Source organism: Dreissena polymorpha, chromosome 10 (genome assembly GCF_020536995.1).
Source record: "Dreissena polymorpha isolate Duluth1 chromosome 10, UMN_Dpol_1.0, whole genome shotgun sequence".
Lineage (NCBI taxonomy): Eukaryota > Metazoa > Mollusca > Bivalvia > Myida > Dreissenidae > Dreissena > Dreissena polymorpha.
In genome coordinates this window covers 87,361,720-87,382,527 of record NC_068364.1, presented here as the reverse complement: position 1 = coordinate 87,382,527, position 20,808 = coordinate 87,361,720, and the positions used below count along the sequence as shown (strand labels likewise).

The following is a 20,808-nucleotide window of genomic DNA, read 5'->3' as shown; positions in this document are numbered from 1 at the left end:
TCAAATGGTTTTGGTGTTGTTTTTAAATACATCAACATCAACAATTGTATTATAAACCCAAACACACGAAAATAACAAACATTTAAATAAAAAACTCTTTTAACAGCTGCAACTACCATATTATTTTACGTGAATAACAATCAATAATACATTTAAAAGCACAAATGTTACTACAAAACTTTACTTTTTGTATTGACTTCGTTTCATTTACATGCGCGTGTTCAAAGACTTTCCCCACCTGTAGTCACATAGTGTAAGTACAAATATTGTGTCCATGTACTCCTAAATAATAAACTTACTACACTGCAAATGTTTGGACAAATGTAGTAATACAGTGTCAATTCCTATGTACTTAAGTTTTAATTGAAGATATTTAAATTTTTACAAAGATGACATTTAATTTTGATTTAGTCTCCATCTGTTTGTGGCGTGGATGGTGTGTGTGGGGGACTGGTGTACACTGGGAAAAACACATGCCCAGTATGTAATAACCATACTTTAAACTTGCTAAATAGGTTTAAAAGCTGTGTAAATTGGCTTTAAAAGTTGTATGTTTGCACTTTTGTACTACACTTGCTAAATGGGCTGAAAAGGCTTTAAAATAGGCTAAATAGACTTTTTATGATGTATTTTTCAACATATGTACTAAACTTTCTAAACAAGCAGAAAAGATTGATAAATAAGGATTTCAATAGGCTAACTACCGGTAGGATGTATGTTTGAACCTATATACTTAACATGATAAATAGGCTGAAAGACTGTTTAATAGGCTAAATAGGTTGTACGTGTCAACCTATGTACTGCGCGTGGTAAATAGGATGAAATGGATATACAATAAGCCAGATGCGATGTTTGTTTGAATCTATTTACTGAACTTACTAAATATGCTCAATTACGATTAATATATAGGCCACTCATGCTGTATGAGAAAACCTTTGTACTAAACTTGCTATAGTCTAAAAAGATTGAAAAGGTCATTAAATATACTTAATATGATGCCTGCATTAACAATTGTACTTAACTTGCTAAATACTAGTAGGCTAAACGGCTAAAAAAGGCTAATACATAGCATAAATGGGATGCATGTATGAAACTATGTACTTAACTTAATAAATAGGATAATAAGCCTGAATAGGCTGTTCAATAGGCAAAATATGCTAAATATGATGAATGTGTCTATATATGTACAAAACCTGCTAAATAAGCTAAATACGCTATTAAATAGGTTGTATGTGTCTACGTATGTATAAAACTTGCTAAATACGCTAAATAGCCTGTTAAAGGGGCTAAATTGAATGTGTGCGTCTACGTATGTACTAAGCTTGCTAAATTGGCTGTTAAATAGGCTTAATATTCTAATTAGGTTGTATGAGTCTACATTCATGTATGTTCTAAACTTTCTAAATAGGCTAAATAGGATTTATGTGTCAACTTATGTACTAACTTAGCTAAATATGATAAAATGGCTGTTAAATAGGCTAAAAAGGATGCACGTGCCTACGTATGTACTTTACTTGCTGAAAAGGCTAAATAGGCTGTTAAATAGGCTAAAAAAGATAAATATGTCTTACGTATGTACTAAACTTGCTAAATAGGCTCAATAACCTGTTAAATGGGCTTAATTGGATGTATGCGTCTACATATGTACTAAGCTTTCTGAATTGGCTGTTAAATAGGATGAATATGCTAAGTAGGATGTATTAGTTAATAAGGATTTATGTGTCTACATAATTTCTAAATAGGCTGTAAAATTGGCTAAATAGGATGTTTATGTTTACCTATGTACTAAACTTGCTAAATACGCTAAATAGGCTGTTAAATAGGCTAAATATGATGTATGTTTTAACCTTTGTACTTAACTTTCTAAATGGGCCGAAAAGGCTGTTAAATAGTCTAAATGGGTTTAAATATGATGTTAAATAGGATAAATAGGCTAAAAAGGATGTATATCTACGTATGTACTTAACTTGCTAAATAGACTGTTAAATAGGCTAAAAAGGATGTATTTTTAATCTCTGTACTCAACTTTCTAAATAGGCTGAAAAGGCTGTTAAATAGGCTAAATAGGATGAGTGTGTCTACGTGGTGTGCGGTAAAAATGCCATAGGTAAAAATACCAGAGGTAAAAATGCCAGAGGTAAAAATGCCAGATGTAAAGTGGTAAAAATGCCATAGGTAAAAATGCCTAAATAGGCTGAAAAGGCTGTTAAATAGGCTAAATAGGGTGCATATTTCAACCTATGTACTAAATAGGCTAAAGGCAGTTAAATAGGCTAAATAGACTAAACTATGTACTTATAGGCTGAAAAGACTGTTAAATAGGCTCAATAGAACGTATTTTTCAACCTATGTACTAAATCGGCTAAATAGGCTGAAAATGCTGTTAAAAAGACTAAATAGGCTAAATAGGATGTATGTTACAACCTTTGTACTCAAATAGGCAGAAAAGGCTGTTAAATAGGCTAAAGGGCCTAAATAGGCTGAAAATACTGTTAAATTGGCTAAAATGAGCTAAATAGGATGTATGTTTCAACCTGTGTACTAAATAGGCTAAATATACCGAAAATGCTGTTAAATAGGCTAAATAGGATGTATTTTTCAACCTATGTACTAAATAAGCAAAATAGACTGAAAAGGCTGTTAAATAGGCTAAATAGGATGTATGTTTCAACTAATGTACTAAATAGGCTAAATAGGCTGAAAATACTGTTAAATAGGCTAAATGTGCTAAAAGATGTATGTTTCAACCTATTTACTAAGTAGGCTAAATACGCTAAAATACGCTAAAAAGGCTGAAGAGGCTGTTAAATTGGCTAAATAGGCTAAATAGGATGTATGTTTCAACCTATGTACTAAATAGGCTTAATATGCTGACAATGCTGTTAAATAGGCTAAATATGATGTATTTTTCAACCTATGTACTAAATAAGCTAAATAGGCTGAAAATGCTGTTAAATAGGCTAACTAGGATGTTGTTGTTTTTTCAACCTATGTACTAAATAGGCTAAATAGGCTGAAAAGGATGTTAAATAGGCTAAAAAGGCATGTGCTAAATAGGCCGAAAAGGCTGTTATATAGGCTAAATAGGCTAAATACAATGTATATTTCAACATATGTACTTTACTTTCTAAATTGGCTGTTAAATATGCTTAATAGGCTTAATAGGATGTATGTTTCAACTAATATACTAAATAGGCTAAATATGCTGAAAATGCTGTTAAATAGGCTAAATTGGCTAATTAGGATATATGTTTCAACCTTTTTACTAAATAGGCTAAAAAGGCTGAGGAGGCTGTTAAATTGACTAAATAGGCTAAATAGGATGTATGTTTCAACTAATGTACTAAATAGGCTGAATAGGCTGAAAATGCTGTAAAAGAGGCTAAATAGGATGTATGTTTCAACCTATTTACTAAATAGGCTAAATAGGCTTAAATAGGCTAAAAAGGCTGAAGAGGCTATTAAATTGGCTAAATAGGCTAAATAGGATGTTTGTTTCAATATTATGTTCTGAATATGCTTAATAGGCTGTAAAGGATGTTAAATAGGCTTAATAGGCATGTGCTAAATAGGCTGAAAAGGCTGTTAAATAGGCAAAATAGGCTAAATACAATGTATGTTTCAACCTATGTACTCAACTTTCTAAATAGCCTTTTTAATATGCTAAATAGGCTAAATAGGATGCATGTTTCAACGTATGTACTAAATAGGCTAAATATAATTACAATGCTGTTAAATAGGCTAAATAGGCTGAAAATGCTGTTAACTATATACTCAATAGGCTAAATATGTTGTTAAATAGGCTAAATAGGCTAAATAGGATGTATGTTTCAACCTATGTACTAAATAGGCTAAATAAGCTGAAAAGGCTGTTAAATAGGCTAAATAGGCTAAATAGGATGTACGCTTCAACCTATATACTAAATAGGCTAAATAGGCTGAAAATGCTGTTAAATACGCTAAATAGGCTATATAGGCTAAATAGGATGTATGTTTCAACCTATTTACTAAATAGGCTAAATAGGCTAAAAAGGCTGAAGAGTCCGTTAAATTGGCTAAATAGGCTAAATAGGATGTTTGTTTCAACCTATGTACTAAATAGGCTGAATAGGCTAAATAGGATGTATGTTTCAACCTATGTACTAAATAGGCTAAATAAGCTGAAAAGGCTGTTAAATAGGCTAAATAGGCTAAATTGGATATATGTTTCAACCTATATACTAAATAGGCTAAATAGGCTGAAAATGCTGTTAAATAGGCTAAATAGGATGTATGTTTCAACCTATTTACTAAATAGGCTAAATAGGCTAAAATAGGCTAAAAAGGCTGAAGAGGCTGTTAAATTTGCTAAATAGGATGTTTGTTTCAACCTATGTACTAAATAGGCTAAATAGGCTAACTTCACACACGTGTCTCGTCGACACTAAGTCGGCTGGTTGGACTATTTTTGCTGAGGGTTTCTGTTCCCATATTATGTGCTCAAAGAATAAACTAAGTGGCAACGTCGTCAAATAACAAAAATACAGCCGCTTTATTGTCGGCTGTGTTAGACATGTGTGCGGTTTTCTGAAGATCGGGAACTCAAAGAAGTTGTTTCGTTTGAGAACACCTCCAACGCATCCCTTTAAGCATGTCAAACAAAACCACTGTCAACACTGACTCTTTTTCGGTGCAATGACCACATTTAGACATTATATGCATGTACCATAGCCCCCTGTTCAGTTTAGATTTGGCTATCTTTTAACTAACCACAACTGAGTTTTTATAAATAAATATTCGCTGTTATCTCTTTAAACATATTTCCCTAGTCATGCGTTGAAGTTGCATTGTGCAATATAATAACTTCTTGTTATCATCATACGCGTCACGTTCCAATGGTCATCCTTGGTAATCCAGTGTCGACTCATCGCTTTTTGTAGACAGGTAGTGTGACGTGCGACTAGCTTTTTGTGATTTGCGCGTTTCTTTTTGCGAACATCTTTCTTTGTTGCGAAATGCCTTTGCTCATTGCATCATAAATTGCGATCGGGTCAAGTTTATTTTATGCAATTATAGAGCATTACCAGCATTACAAATTTTCAAATTCGAGTGTAATAATTCTTTAGGGATGAAACATTATATCAATACTTCTGATGTTTTTTTTTAGAATTCCTTTTTGCGAATTCCCTCTTGCGAATTGCTTTTTCTGACATGAATTTTGTGAATTGCGACTTGCATTTTACCATGACAATATATTGCATAGTTGTATAATTGACTATTGCGCAATGTCATATGCGCAATGCGTTAATTTAGTGTGTGTGTGCGTGTGTGCGCGCATGTGTGTGTGTGTGTGGGGGGGGGGGGGTATGCAAAATCCCTGTTTACAACCGAAATCTCCTTTTATTTGAAAAACACTGTACAAAAGAAAACGCACGGCGCAGCGGCTTTCTACATGGTATGATAACTTTAGAATGTATCTGCCTTGCACGCGTGGGTATACGACGATGGAGAATAATTTATCACGTGATGATTTAAGCTACTTCACACAGAGATGCCGCTTTTAAGGACCTGCACGAAAAAAATTACTAATTAAAAAAATATAGCTTCCACACACTATTATATAGTTATTGTTCATGTAACATATACGTAATGACTGTTAAGAGGAACATATTCAAAATCATATTTCCATTTTAAGATACATGCATAAAATGCACTGTCAACACTGTTCATTGTCAAACATATTGTGTTATGTCAAATATTGCATGAGTATACATTTATCTTTATATATCAATATTTCAACCAATGCATAAAGATATTCAAAATGACGATGAATTTAAATCAATATTAAATCTAATTGTATTTTCGTCTATTGCCATTCAATAATCATGGCTATAATCACATATGGCAAACCAGTTGCATACTAAAACAGCTAATTGTCAATCACCGTGGTACTTATTTGATGCCGTTATTTAAAACAAAAAATCTTGTTTATACATGCATACACATTGAAGTTTGAAGGAAAATGTATCACTTTTATCTGTAACAAGTATTTACAACTTAACTAAAATTAAAGACTATTGGACGTTAGAAAGAAGCAAATAAAAAAGGTATATTAATACTGCCGCTTTTACTGACATACTCATGATATAATGTCAACATATTTTGTAAAACATAATTCCGGTATTCGAACCTCACTAGATATATAAGCAAGAGCAATTAGAGCAATCAATACAACGAATAACAATTGACTTTGAACATGTGTTCACATCCTGACATGATATGTAGTAACTGTGTTCTAGTATGACACCATTCTGACTACTGTGCAGCCTTTCTCGTGTGTAGTTTAAGCCTAAAATTAAACAAATAAAAATAGATGTACTTTATCCGATGGTGCATCTTCCGTCACGATCAAACAATCCTTAAACCCGTCGATAGCACACGGTCGCTTTACAAAATCCTTGTAGCTGAGAATTTCAACTGGGCCTTGACCATCCTCCCTTATCGACGCGATCTCATTCCTGTCATTGAAAGTAGCGTACAACCTTCCCCTTACGCACGCAATGTCTGCCACTGAGTGCTTCAGTCGCCGAGACCATAGCAACAATTTGTTCCCGCCAAAACACGAAATTTCGTTCCGTCGCCGATTCCTCACGACAACGTTTCCGTCGCTCGTTGCTGTTAATCTATCCGGAAAAGACCGTCGTCGACACGATTGAAAGAGTGTTTCTGACTTTCTAACATAGTGATCATCCCTTTCTTCAGTGTCAATCACATCGACGCGTCTCGCTTGAATACTAGCCACAGCAAGCCTGTCAGCTAGATGCGAGGTAATTCCGATGTATTCAGTCGCCGTTTCGATCGTTGTAATAACTTTCAGAACAGGGTCTGTTGATAGAAGCAAGATTTTTGGAACATCCCACAATGACACAGCTACGTGACTGGATTCTCTCAGAGTCGCGACCTGGTGTGGTTCGTTGGTAACAACAAGTTCATGCAGAAAGGTTCCTTCTGGTATTTTAAACTTTTTGATTTTCTGTGTCAACTTATGTACTAACTTAGCTAAATATGATAAAATGGCTGTTAAATAGGCTAAAAAGGATGCACGTGCCTACGTATGTACTTTACTTGCTGAAAAGGCTAAATAGGCTGTTAAATAGGCTAAAAAAGATAAATATGTCTTACGTATGTACTAAACTTGCTAAATAGGCTCAATAACCTGTTAAATGGGCTTAATTGGATGTATGCGTCTACATATGTACTAAGCTTTCTGAATTGGCTGTTAAATAGGATGAATATGCTAAGTAGGATGTATTAGTTAATAAGGATTTATGTGTCTACATAATTTCTAAATAGGCTGTAAAATTGGCTAAATAGGATGTTTATGTTTACCTATGTACTAAACTTGCTAAATACGCTAAATAGGCTGTTAAATAGGCTAAATATGATGTATGTTTTAACCTTTGTACTTAACTTTCTAAATGGGCCGAAAAGGCTGTTAAATAGTCTAAATGGGTTTAAATATGATGTTAAATAGGATAAATAGGCTAAAAAGGATGTATATCTACGTATGTACTTAACTTGCTAAATAGACTGTTAAATAGGCTAAAAAGGATGTATTTTTAATCTCTGTACTCAACTTTCTAAATAGGCTGAAAAGGCTGTTAAATAGGCTAAATAGGATGAGTGTGTCTACGTGGTGTGCGGTAAAAATGCCATAGGTAAAAATACCAGAGGTAAAAATGCCAGAGGTAAAAATGCCAGATGTAAAGTGGTAAAAATGCCATAGGTAAAAATGCCATAGGTAAAAATGCCATAGGTAAAAATGCCAGATGTTAAACAAGTAAAATAGAGTTTTGAGCAATATTTTTTAAGGATATTGAGTATTGTACGGAAACATTTCTTATTGAACATGTTATTTTTATTCTACTTGTCTCACTAATAAATTTAGACTATAATTTTGTTATTGTGCTTTATTCGTTCTGTTTATTGGTTGGGATTTTTTGTTTCTTTGATGAATCGGTCATTAAATAACACTTGTTAAATTCCTTTTAAAAGCTATTTTTATTGATGTAATGGAATCTTTTTTTTTGAGGACAATTAATTATTAAAGCAATGTGACAAACAAGCAGGGTTTTGATGGTGATTATGTTTACATTAATTATTAAATGAGGCATGTATTGATACGTATAGCTAATAAAAGCATTTTAACTTAGAGCCGATAATATATAGATTTATTACAGAGTGAATTCCCCTCCCCCCACAACTGAAATTTTGTACATAATACTTATCTGCACTTTTGTCTGAATCAATTGCGGATTTTAAACATTCACTTAACCCCTACAATACTCAATATCCTTAAGAAAATTGCTCGAAACTCTATTTTACTATATAACATCTGGCATTTTTACCTATGGCATTTTTACCTATGGCATTTTTACCACTTTACATCTGGCATTTTTACCTCTGGCAATTTTTACCTCTGGCATTTTTACCTATGGCATTTTTACCTCTGGCATTTTTACCTACTTGCTAAACATGCTGTTAAAAGGCTAAATAGGCTTTATACGATGTATGTGTCTACGTATGTACTAATCTTGCTAAAGAGGCTGTCAAAAAGGATGTATGTGTCTGCGTATTTACTAAAATTGCTAAATAGGCTGTTAAATAGGCTACATAGGATGTATGTGTCTACGTATGTATTTAACTTGCTTAATAGGCTGTTAAATAGGATGTATTTGTTTACGTATTTACTAAAATTGCTAAAAAAGGCTAAATAAGATGTATTTTTTAACCTTTGTACTTACTTTCTAGATAGGCTAAATATGCTGAACAGGCTATTAAATAGGCTAAATAGGATGTATGTTTAAACCTTTGTACTAAACTTTCTAAATAGGCTGAAAAGGCTGTTAAATAGACTAAAAAGGCTAAATAGGATGTTAAATAGGCTAGCTAAATAGGCTAAAAAGGATGTTCATGTGTACGTGTGTACTTAACTGGCTAAAAAGGCTAAATAAGCTGTTAAATAATAAATAAGTTGTATTTTTAACCTTTGTACTAAACTTTCTAAAAAGGCTGAAAGGCTGTTAAATAGGCTAAATACGATGTATTTTTTAATCTTGTTCTAAACTTTCTGAATAGGCTGAAAAGGCTGTTAAATATACTAAATAGGCTAAATAGGATGTTTAATAGGCTAATCATGATGTATATGTCTACGCATGTACTAAACTTGTAAATAGGCTAAAAAGGCTAGGCTGAATAGGATGTATTTTTGAAAACCTTTGTACTAAACTTTGTAAATAGGATGAAAAGGCTGTTAAATAAGCTAAATAGGCTAACTAAGATGTATGTTTGAACCTTTGTACTAAATAGGCTAAATATGCTGAAAAGGCTGTTTAATAGGCTTAATAGAATGTATGTTTCAACCTTTGTACTAAAAAGGCTAAATAGGCTTATAGGCTGAAAAGGCGGTTTAATAGGCTAAATAGCTTAATAGGATGTACTGAGTATGTTTCAACCTATGTACTAAATAGGTTGAAAAGGCTGTTCAATAGGCTAAATAGGATATTATGTTCAACATATGTACTAAATAGGCTGAAAAGGCTTTTAAATTTGCTAAATAGGATCTATGTTTCAACCTATGAGCTAAATAGGCTAAACAAGATGTATATTTCTACCTATGAACTCAACTTGCCAAATATGCTAAATAAGCTGTTTAATATGCTAAATTGGATGTAATTTTTAACCTTCGTTCTTAACTTTCTAATTTGGCTAATTAGTCAGAAAAAGCTGTGAAATAAGCCAAATAGGCTAAATATGATGTATGTTTGAACCTATGTACTAAGGCTAAATAGGCTGAAAAGGCTGTTAAAAAGGCTAAATAGGATGTATATTAAGACCTATGTACTGCAAAGGCTAAATAGGCTTATATGTTGAAAATTCTGTAAAAAAGGCTATATAGGATGTATTTTTCAACCTATGTTCTAAATAAGCTAAATAGGCTGAAAAGGCTGTTAAATAGGCTAAATAGGATTTTGATTGTTTCAACATGTGTACTAAATAGGCTAAAATGGCTGAAAAGGCTGTTAAATAGGATTAATAGGATGTATTTTTCAACCTATGTACTAAACATGCTAAATAGGCTGAAAATGCTGTTAAATAGGCTAAATAGACTAAATAGAATGTATGTTTCAACCTATGTACTAAATAGGCTAAATAGGCTGAAAAGGCTGTTAAATAGGCTAAATAGGGTATATATTTCAACCTATGTACTAAATAGGCTGAAAAGGCTGTTAAATAGGATTAATAGAGTGTATGATTCAACCTATGTACTAAATAGGCTAAATAGGTTGAAAATGCTGTTAAAAAGGCTAAATAGAATTTATGGTTCAACCTATTTACTAAATAGGCTAAATAGGCTGAAAAGGCTGTTAAATATGCTAAATAGAATGTATGTTTCAACCTATGTACTAAATAGGCTGAAAAGGCTGTTAAATAGGCTAAATAGGGTGCATATTTCAACCTATGTACTAAATAGGCTAAATAGGCTGAAAAGGCAGTTAAATAGGCTAAATAGACTAAACTATGTACTTATAGGCTGAAAAGACTGTTAAATAGGCTCAATAGAACGTATTTTTCAACCTATGTACTCAATCGGCTAAATAGGCTGAAAATGCTGTTAAAAAGACTAAGTAGGCTAAATAGGATGTATGTTACAACCTATGTACTCAAATAGGCAGAAAAGGCTGTTAAATAGGCTAAAGGGCCTAAATAGGCTGAAAATACTGTTAAATTGGCTAAAATGAGCTAAATAGGATGTATGTTTCAACCTGTGTACTAAATAGGCTAAATATACCGAAAATGCTGTTAAATAGGCTAAATAGGATGTATTTTTCAACCTATGTACTAAATAAGCAAAATAGACTGAAAAGGCTGTTAAATAGGCTAAATAGGATGTATGTTTCAACTAATGTACTAAATAGGCTAAATAGGCTGAAAATACTGTTAAATAGGCTAAATGTGCTAAAAGATGTATGTTTCAACCTATTTACTAAATAGGCTAAATACGCTAAAAAGGCTGAAGAGGCTGTTAAATTGGCTAAATAGGCTAAATAGGATGTATGTTTCAACCTATGTACTAAATAGGCTTAATATGCTGACAATGCTGTTAAATAGGCTAAATATGATGTATTTTTCAACCTATGTACTAAATAAGCTAAATAGGCTGAACATGCTGTTAAATAGGCTAACTAGGATGTTGTTGTTTTTTCAACCTATGTACTAAATAGGCTAAATAGGCTGAAAAGGATGTTAAATAGGCTAAAAAGGCATGTGCTAAATAGGCCGAAAAGGCTGTTATATAGGCTAAATAGGCTAAATACAATGTATATTTCAACATATGTACTTTACTTTCTAAATTGGCTGTTAAATATGCTTAATAGGCTTAATAGGATGTATGTTTCAACTAATATACTAAATAGGCTAAATATGCTGAAAATGCTGTTAAATAGGCTAAATTGGCTAATTAGGATATATGTTTCAACCTTTTTACTAAATAGGCTAAAAAGGCTGAGGAGGCTGTTAAATTGACTAAATAGGCTAAATAGGATGTATGTTTCAACTAATGTACTAAATAGGCTGAATAGGCTGAAAATGCTGTAAAAGAGGCTAAATAGGATGTATGTTTCAACCTATTTACTAAATAGGCTAAATAGGCTTAAATAGGCTAAAAAGACTGAAGAGGCTATTAATTTGGCTAAATAGGCTAAATAGGATGTTTGTTTCAATATTATGTTCTGAATATGCTTAATAGGCTGTAAAGGATGTTAAATAGGCTTAATAGGCATGTGCTAAATAGGCTGAAAAGGCTGTTAAATAGGCAAAATAGGCTAAATACAATGTATGTTTCAACCTATGTACTCAACTTTCTAAATAGGCTGTTTAATATGCTAAATAGGCTAAATAGGATGCATGTTTCAACGTATGTACTAAATAGGCTAAATATAATTACAATGCTGTTAAATAGGCTAAATAGGCTGAAAATGCTGTTAACTATATACTCAATAGGCTAAATATGTTGTTAAATAGGCTAAATAGGCTAAATAGGATGTATGTTTCAACCTATGTACTAAATAGGCTAAATAAGCTGAAAAGGCTGTTAAATAGGCTAAATAGGCTAAATATGATGTACGCTTCAACCTATATACTAAATAGGCTAAATAGGCTGAAAATGCTGTTAAATACGCTAACTAGGCTATATAGGCTAAATAGGATGTATGTTTCAACCTATTTACTAAATAGGCTAAATAGGCTAAAAAGGCTGAAGAGTCCGTTAAATTGGCTAAATAGGCTAAATAGGATGTTTGTTTCAACCTATGTACTAAATAGGCTGAATAGGCTAAATAGGATGTATGTTTCAACCTATGTACTAAATAGGCTAAATAAGCTGAAAAGGCTGTTAAATAGGCTAAATAGGCTAAATTGGATATATGTTTCAACCTATATACTAAATAGGCTAAATAGGCTGAAAATGCTGTTAAATAGGCTAAATAGGATGTATGTTTCAACCTATTTACTAAATAGGCTAAATAGGCTAAAATAGGCTAAAAAGGCTGAAGAGGCTGTTAAATTTGCTAAATAGGATGTTTGTTTCAACCTATGTACTAAATAGGCTAAATAGGCTAACTTCACACACGTGTCTCGTCGACACTAAGTCGGCTGGTTGGACTATTTTTGCTGAGGGTTTCTGTTCCCATATTATGTGCTCAAAGAATAAACTAAGTGGCAACGTCGTCAAATAACAAAAATACAGCCGCTTTATTGTCGGCTGTGTTAGACATGTGTGCGGTTTTCTGAAGATCGGGAACTCAAAGAAGTTGTTTCGTTTGAGAACACCTCCAACGCATCCCTTTAAGCATGTCAAACAAAACCACTGTCAACACTGACTCTTTTTCGGTGCAATGACCACATTTAGACATTATATGCATGTACCATAGCCCCCTGTTCAGTTTAGATTTGGCTATCTTTTAACTAACCACAACTGAGTTTTTATAAATAAATATTCGCTGTTATCTCTTTAAACATATTTCCCTAGTCATGCGTTGAAGTTGCATTGTGCAATATAATAACTTCTTGTTATCATCATACGCGTCACGTTCCAATGGTCATCCTTGGTAATCCAGTGTCGACTCATCGCTTTTTGTAGACAGGTAGTGTGACGTGCGACTAGCTTTTTGTGATTTGCGCGTTTCTTTTTGCGAACATCTTTCTTTGTTGCGAAATGCCTTTGCTCATTGCATCATAAATTGCGATCGGGTCAAGTTTATTTTATGCAATTATAGAGCATTACCAGCATTACAAATTTTCAAATTCGAGTGTAATAATTCTTTAGGGATGAAACATTATATCAATACTTCTGATGTTTTTTTTTAGAATTCCTTTTTGCGAATTCCCTCTTGCGAATTGCTTTTTCTGACATGAATTTTGTGAATTGCGACTTGCATTTTACCATGACAATATATTGCATAGTTGTATAATTGACTATTGCGCAATGTCATATGCGCAATGCGTTAATTTAGTGTGTGTGTGCGTGTGTGCGCGCATGTGTGTGTGTGGGGGGGGGGGGGGGGTATGCAAAATCCCTGTTTACAACCGAAATCTCCTTTTATTTGAAAAACACTGTACAAAAGAAAACGCACGGCGCAGCGGTTTTCTACATGGTATGATAACTTTAGAATGTATCTGCCTTGCACGCGTGGGTATACGACGATGGAGAATAATTTATCACGTGATGATTTAAGCTACTTCACACAGAGATGCCGCTTTTAAGGACCTGCACGAAAAAAATTACTAATTAAAAAAATATAGCTTCCACACACTATTATATAGTTATTGTTCATGTAACATATACGTAATGACTGTTAAGAGGAACATATTCAAAATCATATTTCCATTTTAAGATACATGCATAAAATGCACTGTCAACACTGTTCATTGTCAAACATATTGTGTTATGTCAAATATTGCATGAGTATACATTTATCTTTATATATCAATATTTCAACCAATGCATAAAGATATTCAAAATGACGATGAATTTAAATCAATATTAAATCTAATTGTATTTTCGTCTATTGCCATTCAATAATCATGGCTATAATCACATATGGCAAACCAGTTGCATACTAAAACAGCTAATTGTCAATCACCGTGGTACTTATTTGATGCCGTTATTTAAAACAAAAAATCTTGTTTATACATGCATACACATTGAAGTTTGAAGGAAAATGTATCACTTTTATCTGTAACAAGTATTTACAACTTAACTAAAATTAAAGACTATTGGACGTTAGAAAGAAGCAAATAAAAAAGGTATATTAATACTGCCGCTTTTACTGACATACTCATGATATAATGTCAACATATTTTGTAAAACATAATTCCGGTATTCGAACCTCACTAGATATATAAGCAAGAGCAATTAGAGCAATCAATACAACGAATAACAATTGACTTTGAACATGTGTTCACATCCTGACATGATATGTAGTAACTGTGTTCTAGTATGACACCATTCTGACTACTGTGCAGCCTTTCTCGTGTGTAGTTTAAGCCTAAAATTAAACAAATAAAAATAGATGTACTTTATCCGATGGTGCATCTTCCGTCACGATCAAACAATCCTTAAACCCGTCGATAGCCCACGGTCGCTTTACAAAATCCTTGTAGCTGAGAATTTCAACTGGGCCTTGACCATCCTCCCTTATCGACGCGATCTCATTCCTGTCATTGAAAGTAGCGTACAACCTTCCCCTTACGCACGCAATGTCTGCCACTGAGTGCTTCAGTCGCCGAGACCATAGCAACAATTTGTTCCCGCCAAAACACGAAATTTCGTTCCGTCGCCGATTCCTCACGACAACGTTTCCGTCGCTCGTTGCTGTTAATCTATCCGGAAAAGACCGTCGTCGACACGATTGAAAGAGTGTTTCTGACTTTCTAACATAGTGATCATCCCTTTCTTCAGTGTCAATCACATCGACGCGTCTCGCTTGAATACTAGCCACAGCAAGCCTGTCAGCTAGATGCGAGGTAATTCCGATGTATTCAGTCGCCGTTTCGATCGTTGTAATAACTTTCAGAACAGGGTCTGTTGATAGAAGCAAGATTTTTGGAACATCCCACAATGACACAGCTACGTGACTGGATTCTCTCAGAGTCGCGACCTGGTGTGGTTCGTTGGTAACAACAAGTTCATGCAGAAAGGTTCCTTCTGGTATTTTAAACTTTTTGATTTTCTTGTTTTTCTGGTCAACGATAATTGCTGCCGAGGTCCCTGTCAATGCGACACCAGATAACATACACTTGTCTTCCCTCGGACACTTTGCGCTAAATGTTACTTGCATATACACGTCACTCTTCTCGTTACCCGCATCTGGGCGATCCGCGAATGTTCCGTTAGAAGTGATTACTACAAAATCTTTTTCATTTGGTTCCTCTTTATAGTTTTCTTCGATTGTCATGAATTCATCGGGTAATGTAGCCTTAACGCCAGACACAAACGCGTCTAAAAGATTCAGGTCATTTTCTACGTATTTCATTAACGATCCGGACTTAATTTTCTCGGCAAGTTCCGCGATGTTCATTTGCAGTTCCGATGAAATTAAACACATACTGGCGATCGTTTTAAGGATTTCATTGGGGTTCATTAATATAGTTTCTGACTCCAATGATTTAACACCGGACACTAAATCAGCTTGTAGTTTTCTAACGTCAGTGCATGTTTTGTCTTGATCGACAGTTGCCTTAGCCTTCGTCCTCACGCTTTCTATTCGACGTTTAAAGGTCCTGCAAATGTCTTCAAAACTCTCCTCTACGTCCGAAATGCACTTTTGAACGTCTGCGTATACGGTACGGACAGTTTTGACGCCCGCTGTGTCAGAGTCAAAGAGACGATCTGCATCTGACGTCTGTTGAGCAATCAGACTCTTCAGCGCATTCAGACGTCTGTTAATAACTTGCCTCACCAAGGAGCAATCACACTCGGGTCCACTGTGGTGAGTTTCAGCGCATTCTCCGCACACGACAATCTCGTGCTTCGCGCAGAACGTGTCAAGGTGTCGCTCCGTATGGCGCGCGCAAGCGCAGTAAAGCTCATCGTCGCTCGGGGAATTTATCGAGAATTGCATGCCGACATGGCTGTCAGTAGTGAAGGAAGCACCCGTCTCCAAAGATGGCCTCGCTTGGACACCCAATGCCTGAAGTATTGACAATGACACCGAGTCGTTATTGAACGAATTGACCAACGTTTTTATGTCGTCTGCGTTAGGAATCTGGTACGGATCTCTGCAAATCGGACACTCGAAAAAGTCACGCTGCTTGATAACCACGCGAATGTAGCCCTCCAGGCACTTGGCACAAAACGAATGTCCACAGTGTAACATCTTTGGTTCAGAAAACACGTTGAAGCAAATCGTGCATGTCAGATAGTCTGACGTTAAATTCTTGATTTTTCTTTCTGCCATAGTTAATAAGACTACCGTAACTATTAAACAGTCATTTAATTAAGAATTTCTCACGCATTAAACTGTACAGTTCGTGAAGCCTGCGAATTGTTTGGTACTTTCCATGTGTTCTAATTTACGAAATGACAGATACTGATAAGTTATCTGTTTTTCACAACTCGTGATGTTGATTTTAAAAGTGAAAGTAGGAAATCTTCTGTCACATGATGTTCAAATCTAGGTCAGCTGGTTTACCGGAACACCCTCTGTGTTTATATCGATTACCTTTCTATCGATTAGTTCGATGAAGATCTAAATAAAAATTGAATGATAGGCCTACAAATAACATTGGTTCAATTGAAACAAAATAACAATTTCTTTGTTAAAAGCGCTGTTTTACATGTGTTAACGGGTTATTTCATACTACATTTTCGGTAAATTTTTAATTTAACAGTGGAGTGTATCCTCATCTGAAGGAGTCCATAGATACGTTTCAACCAATCAAAATTCACAATTGCCAATTAACTTACTGGGAACATGGACGAACATATCCAACTGATATAAATGATAACCGATGAGTGTTATTGTTAAAAATATATTTCAATTGACAGTCAATCCCAAATTGTCGGAGCGTAAGGCAATTAATTTCTTAATTAAAATGCGTGGCATTATCAATTTATACTTCTACATGTTTATGCATACGAAACTTGATCAGTAAAGGTGACATGCCATGCGAACATTATGGGTGGGGAAATGTAAACAGGAATTGAAACTCATTCAGTCATTGTCTCTCTCCAAATCAAAGCAAATTTGAGAAAATCTAAAATAGCGACACAATGCGACATAGTCACAGTGTTCAAATGAGTCACAGTAAAAGTTGCAGAATGTCGCACATTTGCAATGTCCCATGTCATAACCTGTATATATAAAATATAGTTCTCCTGGATTTTTTAATTCCTTTTTTAATGCTTTGAGCTTTTATGAATACATACATACAGCCCAGCCACCCTGAGGGTCAAAAGCATGGAGTTGGATTATTGCAACTATCACAACATGCTGTTGTCACATGGTCATAGTGCCCTATGGTCACATTTTAACCCCATCACAGTGTTCCATAGTCACATTGACATATACTCATAGTGTCCCATGGTCCAACTGTCACATGGTCACTGTTACCCATAGTCACAGTGTCACATGGTCAGAGTGTCTTTTCAGCGATTTTTTATCTTTCTTTACCGGTAAATGTAATTATCCCAATCGAGTTAAAATTCCAAATTTGCGTCCCAACAAAATTCCCAAAGTTATTTCAAGTTGCAGCCATTTTTTCTTAAATTGAACTCTAGGAAAGTGAACAAATGAAATAAATAAAATGCATGTGGCTTCGCGCTTGATTAATTCGCGTTTTAAAACACAAGGCATTCAATTAATAGAACTGCTCCGTATCCCATGTATTTTTCCATCGATTTTTTGTCTCATTTTTAACCTGATTGTTGTTTTCAATGAAATGAGTCATAAAAGTAAATACTGCGCAAAATTAATTAAACATGGACATTGTTCACACAGATGTGTTCCTTTGACAAAGTTTGATTTCATGAATAATATATTAACAACAAACAGGAACTGTCTTTCCTCCGACACATTGTAAACACCTCAGTGACAACAACATAGATTATTGAAATTTTATAACGTTAGACGGATAAATGTTATTGTGAGAGTTGAAAAACAACAAGTTATTGATTGTGTTTGTTCTTGATTAGATGTTGTTGTTTATACATGTACAACTTTAGTACAATATGGTCATATTGACATGCTTGTCAACGATTAATTTAATAGGTATGTGCAATTAAGTATCAAGTAATTAAGACTCCAAATTACCAATCTCACCACACAAATTTCCCAATTTGAGGATTTCATGACTTGAATTTTTGCAATATCAGGATTGTATGCGCTACTGTTACATTTTCCCAATTGGACCAGTTCCGGTACTTTCCCAAATGGACCAAAAATGGCTGCCTTTATTCACATTTTCACAGGGCCTATGTGTCAATTTATCACAGTGTCTCATATTCATGATTTTGCATGGTCTTTGTCCCATAGTCACATTGTCATGGTCCCAGTTTTACATGGTCACAAAATGTACCATTGTACAAATGACTAATTACCAAATTCTCCCACTTTAAAATGGTCCAATCCAACAATCCTGTTAAAATGTTGGACTGTCACTCCCAACATGTGCCATTCCCAGTGTCATACTGTCGAAGTGTTCGATGAACAAATTGTCCAAAGTGCCCAAGGGTTTCACTATGAAAGTGTAACACTTTCAAAGTTTCCGATTGTCAAACTGACCCATGGCCAAACTGCTACTTGGTCAAGCTGCCCTTGTTCAAACTGTAACTTGATCAAAGTGATTTAAGGTTAAAGTTTATCTCGTAAGAAGTATCCAACAGCCAAAACGGGGTTGTGGAAATGTTGAAATTTTCTACTTTTCCATTGGCAATAAAACGGAAAAATCAACTTGCCCCTATTTAAAACTCACTTGTTCAAAACTAAATTATACAAAAGCAATTAAAGCTGTTACCCTTTTTGAGCCACCACTTAGCTCAGCAGATTAAGTCTATATATCAAGAAATCTTTCAGTTTGTGATGCAAGCACCAAATTTGGCAAAAATACCGTAATTACTCTATGTTTTCAGACACTCTTAGTTTTCGGACACCCCCTTTTTTAGCAAAAATAATTATTTTTTGTGACTCTAAATTTTCGGACACACGAGTTTTCGTCCATTATTAATGTCTCTAAGTTTTTAGACAGTATATTTTACAGCGCTATTTTACCAAATTTCGGTCCTGTTTTCGATATCACATGACACTTCAATCATGGGGTTTTACAACCAGATAAACATCATAAAACATGGCAGGTGCATGCCTGACGGCAACGGACATTATATGTGCGTTCTTGGGTAAATAGCTTTGTAAACCGGTATTAAAACAATGGTTTGGCCCGATATCATAAGCGTTATTACAATTACCAGGGGTAGTGCCAACTAACAGTTCAATTATCTACCGCAATGGTACTACCCCTTCTCAGTAAAATAACTGTGACAAATGCTAAACGATTCAAAGTGTGATCCACCCTATTGCAAGTTGTAAGAACAATGGAAGGTGTTAGACAACAACTATCGGAAATGAACAAACAAATAAGTCATAGTTTGCTTTTTGAATGCGTTAATTAAAGGTTCATACTAGCGAGTATCGGTACATCACATGCTCATCTTTGAACTCGTTGGTCAAAGTACAACCTTGAAGTAACTTTCTGTCAAATAAAATAAGCATTTAAAATTATTTGAAATGCAGTGCAAATATTTATAACTGTAATTTATACTATACGGCATGGTATTTAACAAGCGTGTGCTATTAGCGGTAGTCGTTGATACAATTGACGCTATTTTCGGACACTTCAATTTTCGATTCTAAGTTTTCGGACACCTGTATTTTGTGAATATTTTTCGTATCTAAGTTTTTGGACACGAAAAAAATTATTATTTTTAAGTGTCCAAAAACATATAGTAATTACGGTCCTCTTCAGTAACTATAGATTTGATAAAGCACGTTAGCCAATAAAAAATTTCAAAATGGCGTCCATTTTCAAGATGGCCGCCGTCAGGATAAAAAATGAAAAAACAAGAAACAAATTCTCTAAATGGTTTTACTGCTGTGAATATTACTTGATTTTGATTTCATACACAACAATTTGCCTAGTGTGAATTTAAATTCACACATTGTTTAAGTTTGATATAGTACACACAAATCCAACATGGCTTCAAAAATGGCCACCAAGATGGCCGCCAAAACCTATTTATGATCAAAGCTATGTTACTATCCACTCACATTTGATGAATTTGGTGTCTATACCCAGGTTTCAGGAGGAAAAGAACACATTTATTTTGTCAGACAATATGTAAGTTAATAATGTCACACAGAAATCAAACATGGTGTCCAAAATGGCTGACAAGATGGCCTCCAAAACATATTAATGATCATAACTATGTTACTTTCCACTCAATTTTAGATCTAGATTTTGGTGTCTATATATAGGTTTCAGGGGGCAAAGAACACATTAGCGTCATCAGACATATTTTAAGTTTATTATGTATCACACAAATCCAAAATGGCCGCAAAAACCTTTTTATTATCATTAAATATGACTATGTAACTGTCCACTCAAATTTGAGTTATTTGGTGTCTATACCCAGGTTTCAGGGAGAAAAGAACACATAAATATCACATTTATATCATCAGACAAAATATAAGCTAATTGTGTTACACAAACATC

At 34.4% G+C, this 20,808-nt stretch overlaps 3 protein-coding genes across 3 annotated transcripts in view; 1 reads left to right on the top strand and 2 right to left on the bottom strand.

Moving 5' to 3' along the window:
• Positions 1-5,359: 5,359 nt before the first annotated feature.
• Positions 5,360-20,808, bottom strand: part of LOC127849305 (uncharacterized) — a 228,175-nt gene continuing 212,726 nt past the window's right edge. The window contains exon 4 of the mRNA XM_052382024.1: positions 5,360-6,035. The gene's annotated coding sequence lies outside the window, so the exon portion shown is untranslated. The remainder of the gene's footprint in view (positions 6,036-20,808) is intronic.
• Positions 14,595-16,499, bottom strand: LOC127849307 (E3 ubiquitin/ISG15 ligase TRIM25-like). Its single transcript, XM_052382026.1, has one exon. The coding sequence runs from the start codon at positions 16,497-16,499 to the stop codon at positions 14,595-14,597; it is 1,905 nt and encodes a 634-aa protein (XP_052237986.1).
• LOC127847566 (inactive ubiquitin carboxyl-terminal hydrolase MINDY-4B-like) overlaps positions 16,979-20,808 on the top strand; it is a 50,739-nt gene continuing 46,909 nt past the window's right edge. Inside the window, exon 1 of the mRNA XM_052379576.1 lies at positions 16,979-17,110. The gene's annotated coding sequence lies outside the window, so the exon portion shown is untranslated. The remainder of the gene's footprint in view (positions 17,111-20,808) is intronic.